The following is an 8,978-nucleotide window of genomic DNA, read 5'->3' as shown; positions in this document are numbered from 1 at the left end:
CTTTTTTGCATCTAATTTGGTGCCCATTTATGTGTCCTTGTTTTTGCCCAATTTGATATCCTTTTGTATGCCATGTTTTGTTCCCTTCTTTGTGTCAACTATTGCACAATTTTTCACTTCTAATTTAAAACACTTTGTATGTCAATTGTTTGCATTTTGTATTAATTCCTAGTTTAACATCCAATTTTACTTTCAATTTTGCATCCATGGTTACATCCGCATTTGATTTCTTATATAGAGTATATTTTTCTTTACATATATGACCCCCTTTATAGATTCATAGTGAAATATATGATAGTTTCTAAATATCATTAAAGCAGATATCACAATTCAAAATCATTTGTAAAGAAATTTAAGAGAAATTGACAACATCCATCCAAAAAAATAACAATGTGTCATTAACAATTTTCAAAACATGTATAAAATAGCAACATAATACTAATAAAATCAGTATTATTTTTAATCAAAACAAGTAAAATTCAAATATGATTAACAAATCAAAATATTTCATGAATATCGTTATTCTACGATAAATTAACAACATACATAAATCAAACTCATCGTATGATTACAAAATCAAAATGTCTCATTGATATAGGGTAAATTCACAACACCCATCTAAACATAACAATGTCATTCTACACAATAATTTCTTCATAAAAAACAATGCATGTGCATGCCTAGCTACCACCACCAAGATCATCCTCATGATCATCTTGACCATCCTCATTACTCTGATCCACATCATCACCAACACCGCAACTATCATCATCATCTCCTCCTTCACCACCATCATCCTCATCCTCATCCTCATCATCTCCTGATATATGTTGAACATAATTTGGATCATCGTCTTGGCAATCATTACCTATAGCATTCTGACAAAAAAAATCAATATTACATGTTAGTATTAATTACATAACACAACGCATGTTTTTGTTATACAATGTTAACCATAAAATGAGGTAAGATATACTAGCATTTGCACCAGATGTTGCAAAGGAAACGTCGTAAGGCATAAATTGAAAAATACAAATACAACAAAAGAATACTTTGATAAAGAATAAAAATATATTGAATGCTCAAATCAATGCCCCATTAACTGGAAGCATTTAGTAGACATATCTATCAACATTAGGATTATACACAGTGATCAAGAAATTTTCCATATACAAACAACAACTTCCAAAACAACCTTTTGTCACATCCACATTTTAAGAAATGCCTTGGAACGTGATCAGAATCTTCCATATTGCCTTTTTCATTATGCAGATAAATCTTCCATATTGCTATTTTCATCATGAATATTGTTAGTTCATTGTTGTAAAGTGTTAGTGTGTTAAATTCAATACTATAAGTTCGACAAGTGAAAAACATTCCTCAATTAGCATAATATACATTTTTCTCTCACCGTGTATTTTTCAGTCAAAGAGCAGAAGTAACATATTAACATGTATTTTCCCTTCATTATTTTCATCATAGAGCCAAGAAATCTACGCCTTATCTATAAAGTAACAAAAACATTTTGAAATAAGTTTAATATTTCAAGCCAGTGTCTAACCTATAAAGTAACAAAAACTTTTTGAAATAAATTTAATATTTTAAGCAATTGACTAACCTACTTTAATAATTGAAAAATTCTCAAAGATGAATTATACTCCATAATAAGAGAGCCAACATTGGAGCCCATACTTTCACTAAAACCAAAAGAAACACAACCACTTGTTAAGAAGAAATTCAAGTAATAATAATAAAACAAAAATAATAAACATTAAAGTATAAAATGGTATTTCCAACACACAAGTATAAATATACATGCTCTATGTCCATTGTTAGATTAAATGGGTGTGGAGAAAATTAGTAGAGAACCCAAAATTGTATTTCTAATTAGGATGGGTGGAGAAATGCTTTAAATGCAGGTTGTTGTCATTCTAATGAAACCCTTTGCAAAGGGGATGTTAAGATTCTAAGAGAAAAGCTAGGCTTGGTAGAGAACACCTTCCTTGTTAAACATTCCCCTATTGTAACCAAAAGGAAAGGGCAAGAGAAACAATAATTAGGTTTTTGTTCACAAGTTGTACAAAATATATAGGTGCTATGGATGTTTGAGTGAATAATGGGAGAGATTATTTATGAAATTGTGATAAGGCGCACCTAGTTTTGTCAGAAAGAGGCATATTAATGACAAGTACATCACATTTAGGTAGCATTTCGTCAAGATTTGTCTCCAATGTTGCTCCAGTTTCCTTTTCCAATTCGGGTCCAATAGAAAGACGGCCGTGGTAAAGAAGCTTACAATTGAAGGGCTGTACAAAGGAACGCAATTCAATTCAACATCATGTAATGTTTATTATTATTAGATTGAAATTTTGAAACAAACAGCATGCATTCGTAAGAATTATGGAGCACTGATTTTTGAAAAGAAGTTTGCAACATCATGAAGTAGTACTAGATCCTAAGAATGAATACCTTCAAACGCTTAAGTAGTTCTTTGCCAATACGCCCTGCACCAATAGAACCAATAGTTTTCCCTTCTAGATCATATGACCTGTAAGAAATTGCTGCCACTTTCCAATCACCCTCAACAATTTGCTTATATCCAGGCACAAAGTTTCGCATCAATATGAGAATGCGCATTAGCTCATCTTCTGCCACGGACACCACATTACTTTCGCTGATCTTCAACCAATGATGATACAAACAAATCAATGGAATTAAAAAATATATCCAATATAAATAAAATGCGTTTAAAAGTAACTCTCTGTTTTATTTACAGGAAAATAAAGAGAGTGTTAGTCTATCTGTGTTTCTCGAGATATAATGCCCCATATCCAAAATATGAAAGCTACAGGAGAACAGTTATTACACAGTACAATCTCACCATTACAAAGGAGTCGATAAAAGACCAAATGCATTAAAGCTTTCCAAGAAATTGCAAAAACATACAATAACACAAGTGAAGATCAAGGTAAATCTGCAATACATGTTGGATTGGGGATAAAGCCAATAGCATAGCATGAGATTGACAATTAAATGAGTTGTAAATAATAATGGAATGATATGGAATTGAATAGCCTACAGGCTGAATATAAACAAGAGAGTTATTATTTCATTGTTATTAATTTATTATAAAATCACATTTTTTAAAACAATAACTATTTTTATTTAAATACCAACCATTAACTAATTTCTAAGAATAATTATAATTATTGTTGTCCACTTCATCTTCTTTCCATTTCTGTACCATGAGGGAAAAACCCAATACCATTCCTATATCTTAAAATTAACACTAAATATGTCAAAATAGCTCAAGCATATTTTTGCAAGCATATTTTGGAAAACAATCATTACAGACGGATTAAACAAAGAAGAGCGCTTTGAGATCTTCCACAAATATTTCAGGAATGTAATAAGAGCAAAATAAAACCCATGGGTAAGTACAGCCAAAAGGATAATGAATCAATCTAGTCACAGTAAATATCAATATGATAATCCAAGTAAGATGTATTGTCACTTTTCCTGATTTCAGCCCTCTTGGCACCGGTAGGTTACCTATATCCTCACCCAAAACCAAAGTAGAAGCAGGCCTGGCTGGGAGACTATCTTTCAAAATTGACAAGGTATTATTTCTATCAATTAGAATGCACATGCTCAGGTGTTCAAGAATAATTAATAGAACAGTCAGCTAGATGAGCAGATCCAATTTAGAGAATTTCACTCAGATCTACTTAACATCACCTCCATGATTTAAATAATGATTGGAGGAGTCTTAATACTCCAGAGTCCAGATCACTTAACATACATAAACTAAGGCAGCCAAAGAACAATATCCCATCACTCCCATGCCACATATATATGTTTAGGTATAGTTGGAAGGACACATACCTTTCCTGTAACTAATTCAGCAAGGTTGTCATTACAAGTTTTGGGCTATGTTCACTGCCCTGGTATTGAAAGGTATACAGGTTGTTCACCTTAATTACACACATCAATGCATATGTATGTTCAGGGTTTAAGCTCATAGGCCTGTAGCTATTACAACAAAACTACAAGTGTAAATATATAATACAGTGAATTCATTTCTGAGCAAATTCCAAGTCCAGCGTTTGTTTAAGCCAAACAGTCATAAGGTTCTGAGTATCTTATGGTCAAGCATCTCATCAAAAATGCATTCCATCACATTTTATCAATACCCATGCACTATCAAAAGACACGACTCTGTTCCTTCTCCTTGTTATCAAAGGACACGACTTTCTATATGTTAATTTGTACAATCTTAATTCTTATTCTATTCTCTATGTACTTTCTAAATCCTAATCCAACATATCCTAGATCCAACTTATGCAATATCCAAGGATCTTCATACTTCCACCTTCATACGTTTCTCACAACAAGACCCAAATATAAACCAAGGCTCTGGAGGAGAAACAAGAAGAGAGGAGTGTAGTGACCAACCTGATCTGATCTGATAATAATACTACAAACTAAAAGATAACTCTCACTTTATTGTTTGTAGCTTCTTGGGGGTGAATGTGACAATGTTATATATATCATAAGGATCTGGAATCTGATATCTCCTCTTTGCTGTGGGCTGCTGGTTCCAGGGTGAGAAAAAGTGGTATAAAAGTCCTCTAAAAACGAAGGTGAAGGGTGTCATAGTGAGGTGGTTTTCCAGTTGCTTGTATCTATATAAACTATAAATGGATCTTTACTATAAAGTATTCTAAAGAGGTTCTTCAACTTACTTTAATATCCTTTTAAATTAACTTGTCCTCTTCTCAAAGACCCATATATAAATAAAGCATTGTTCATCTTTTCAAAGCTCATGTCTTAAGCATTCCATTAATACCAATAATAAAAAGAAGGATGATGATTCCGATGTATGTAATTTGTAGTTCTTGTTGCCTATGAAGTCTAAGGAGCTTAATCCCTCAAGAGTAAAACAGTAAAAGGAATTTAAGTCTCGGTCATATTGTTAGTTCCTAATCTCCTACTAACAAAGACATTCCGCTATCTTTTTTCAGGAGTCAAGACTAAACTGTATGTAATCCAAAACATACTTTCTTTGTCCAAGATTTCCCTACTTGTAATAGATTACTACAACCACATATACTACAAAAAGAAACCAATAACTCCTAATTATTATTCTGATGCCTTTGCGAGTTACTGATTAGATAATATAAACAAAGGAGTTATTCTTTATTCCAAGTGATACTAAACTAATAAGAAGACTAATCATACTATTCTTGTTTGTATTATCTCTGTATCTTTTCTATCTAAAGTAAATCTAAAGAGGAAGAATTGCTTGTCTTAATCAAGTGGGGTGAGGATCTAGGGCGACCAATGGGAGAGGAAGGCCTAAATGAGGCACCCACTTCTTCTGCTGCTAGGGCCTGGGTTTTTAATAGGATAACCACAGGGATATGTTGCAAGGACAGGGGAATAATTGGTTCTATGCAATGCCATGATCTTCTTTACAAGAGTCGCTGCTAATCCCTTGAATGTATCTTGTTTTTTTTTTTTTTGCTTCTAGGATGGACCTACTTAGTCCTTCAACAACTAGAAGAAATAAATAAGGAGACAAGGTACAACCTTGTTTTAAGTTTTAACCCTCTTGAGGGTCTTAAGAAATTAGAGGCTGAACCATTTATAAAAAATGCATAAGAAGCTTAAATTACACATCCCATAATCTAATTTACCAGTGGTAAGTTGAAACTAATATGGATAAAAAGAAGTATCAGAAAGAGCCAAGACACCCTTTATAAGCCTTGGAGAGGTTCAACTTGATCACCATTATTGTAACATTTTTGACTTGAATAATATGGAGGCCCTCTTGTGCTGAAACAATTGCTTCATGGATCTGACGATCCTCTAGAGAACCAAGCGGTTCTGTTATATGAACTTCCAAAGTAGTGCTTTCAATCTGACAGCCAAAACCTTAGCCATTATCTTATAAATACAATTAGACAAAGAAGTGGGTCTAAAAGCATAAAAAGACTCAGGTTGATCCACCTTTGGAATGAATGCAATAGAGGTCCAGATGAAGGAGCCAGGGAGCCTTACTAAAGCTTCTCCTTTCTTCCACTACCTGAAGTAAGTTGTCTCCCAACACTTCAACAAATCCCAGGTAGAACTCCATAGTCCACCCATAGGGATTGGGACTCTTGTCCTTATGGAAAGTGGACAAACACATTCAAAAGTGCTTTTCTGGAAAGATCACCATTGCTGGAACTTTGTTGACTTGAATAGTGTAGAGGCCCTCTTGCGCTGAAACAATTGTGTCATAGATTTGACAAACTATTCTAGTTAGATGAAGTTAGAAAGTAGTGATTTTAATCTCACAGACAAAACCTTAGCCATTATCTTATAAATCCAATTACATAAAGCAGTGGGTCTAAAAGCATAAAAAATGTTCAGTCTCAAAACTCTGAAGTAAATTTGTAAAGAATGTAGCATTAGCTTTCTTGGCTTAGTGAAATCCCTAATTTTCTATCCTATTTGCCTGTCTTAAAAATCTCACGAAAACCTGTAAAGATTGTGCCTTTGTGTACGCTTAGCCTCTAAAAGCCCTAGCTTTCTATCTTCTTCTGTGTAATTTGAATAGAACACCATCAAATACCAGAATTATCAATTCCCATTCTCCAAAACATTTAAATGTGCGGAACTGAGACAGAAATCATTCAATCAAACCACTCGAAATGCATCTGAATGCTGATCCATTAACTTAAAGAACTTCTGTTGGAAATAATACTGAGAGGGGGGGGGTGAATCAGTATTATCACATTAATAAAACTTTTTCAATTCCATAATCAGATTCAAATATGCTACTTCCACAACTTCTTAAGATTAAGTTAATCGATCTTCAATGAGTGCATTAGGACATTATCAACCATATTATCAGTTAACAGATGCAGTAACATAAAGTAGATCATCACACATAAGGCACACATATGAACACAATGATATAAGGTGGAAACCCAATGCGGGAGAAAACCACCTGCTGCAAGTCATCTCAATCTTCTTCTTAATAAGAAAATTCTTTTACAATATTTGTACTGGTGCAACCTTATACCAGTACGGGAGCTACAACCCCCTTTGCTCTTGTACTAGCCGATCCATTTACTAGTACGCAGGCTACTACCTGCTACAATGCTCCAAGATTTCTTTTAGCTCTTGTACTAGCTTAGATACTAGTACGTAGGCGCCGGCCTACAATCTTCTCCCTCTAAGTACCACGTTTCATCAATTTTCATACTGGATACATTGAGGCACAACTCATAATCTTGAAAGGCCACATTTCATCCAATTTTCATACTGGACCCAACAACAACATTGAAGCTCAAACAACCTTCTGAAACACCCAATCAACTGTAGTAACTAGATCAACAATAATAGGACCAAACCCAGGATGCAACAATGATAAACAAAGATTTTAAGAGAAGGAAGCACCCTGCTCAACTGCTAGCCTGAGTCCGGACTCACCCTGCTCAACTGCTAGCCTGAGTCCCGGACTCACCCTGCTCAACTGCTGGCCTGAGTCCCTGGACGCACCCTGTTCAACTGCTAGCCCGCGTCCCGGACGCACTCTGCTCAACTGCTAGCCTGCGTCCCTCGCTCTGAGTCTTTTGAACTGCCTGCGTCTCGGCGCACCTGAACCCTTCTGCGCCTGCGTCCGGCGCACCTGAACCGGTTCGCTCCTGCGTCCCGGACGCACCTGAACCCTTACTGCACCTGCGTCTCTTTAGATATGAAAGATATTAAGACTTCAAGACTAACCCAAACAGTCAGATCTACAGATCTGATCGTGCGCCATAGCGATCATAGTCCATTAGAAGATTCGCCTTCATAGATCTGGACTAGATCTCACCAAAAGATATTCAACAAAGATGGTGCTTAATCCAAATGAACTCCTTTGCTTTATATAGGCAAGCTTCTCCCCAAAACATGGAACAATACCACGAGCCGACACCATAGAAACACAAAACCGTCGGCTAGATACCACGCAAGAAACCCCCACGTGCTTTTCTCTGCCTTGAAATGTGTGCACTGGGCGGACGCACCTCCTGAACGGCTGGCCTGCGTCCCTGGACGCGGGTTCTGCATGGTATGCCTGCGGGGACGCACTTGCTGAACATATTTCCTGCGTCCTTCTTGATTTATCACCTGAATGGGTTTGCCATCAAGGACAACACCTGAATCATAATGGCAACAATCTCCCCCTTTGGACTTGATGGCAACCATATAAACTTCAGCTTCATTCTCCCCCTTTGACATCAAGGGCAAAGGGGTATGCTCCCCCTAAGAACATGCTCCCTTTGACTATGAGCCAGATCTGCTGAAGTCTCTGAATGAGCTCCCCCTTTGTATATGTCATGGTGCTCCAATCTGATAATGGTCTTTTTGAGAACAAGCTGAGATGTCTGCTCTGCTGTATAGTGCTTGTTCATGCTCAAACTCCCCCTGACAATAAGCAAGGTCTGCAAAAAGATGTTCTACAAGAAGAACATGACTCTATATATATCATAAATGACCTTCCCATCACCAAAAGACTCAATACATACATCCATCACCCATCACAATAAGGATCATCCATCCAACCAAGTGGGAATACATCAGAAATATGAAAACCAAATACATTACATCTTCATCCCATGCATAGTGGGGGGGGACAAAGGCCGTTACATGACCTGAAGAGATGACTACAATAGACCATTACAACATGAGTTTTGCTATGACCTTTCAAATGACAAACATCATCAACAACACTGTATAATCTGCTCCATAGTATCTGTCAACATCAACTCACAACCATCCAGATCTACATGAATCAAGAGTCATCAAATGAGAGTATCAACATCAATCAACATATGTATGAATAATCATCCCTGTATCTAGCCAACAATCCTTATCCATTTGTGCCAAGAAAGAAATCATGCATCATGCACATGTCAACAGCTGCATATGAGTGACTCATCATC

At 36.0% G+C, this 8,978-nt stretch overlaps 1 protein-coding gene across 1 annotated transcript; it reads right to left on the bottom strand.

Annotated features, from left to right (window-relative positions):
- Positions 1-436: 436 nt before the first annotated feature.
- Positions 437-2,705, bottom strand: LOC149147238 (formate dehydrogenase 1, mitochondrial-like). Its single transcript, XM_089441379.1, has 2 exons — positions 2,470-2,705; positions 437-878 (listed from the first exon to the last, which is right to left on the bottom strand). The coding sequence occupies exons 1-2, from the start codon at positions 2,635-2,637 to the stop codon at positions 681-683; spliced, it is 366 nt and encodes a 121-aa protein (XP_089297505.1). The 5' UTR covers positions 2,638-2,705; the 3' UTR covers positions 437-680.
- Between the last annotated feature and the right edge of the window lie 6,273 nt (positions 2,706-8,978).

This window comes from Pinus tabuliformis, chromosome 9 (genome assembly GCF_031772625.1).
Source record: "Pinus tabuliformis cultivar Carrire ecotype Pingquan chromosome 9, CPIR1, whole genome shotgun sequence".
NCBI classification, from domain to species: domain Eukaryota; kingdom Viridiplantae; phylum Streptophyta; class Pinopsida; order Pinales; family Pinaceae; genus Pinus; species Pinus tabuliformis.
The sequence above is the reverse complement of the archived record's forward strand: the minus strand, read 5'-3'. Positions and strand labels throughout refer to the sequence as shown.

Bases quoted from the DNA above. Each gene is read 5' to 3' on its own strand.
- LOC149147238 (XM_089441379.1), bottom strand. From the start codon at position 2,637: ATGCGCATTCTCATATTGATGCGAAACTTTGTGCCTGGATATAAGCAA. The intron at 879-2,469 runs GTATTCATTCTT...TTTTTTTGTCAG, and splicing joins AACTACTTAAGCGTTTGAAG to AATGCTATAGGTAATGATTG.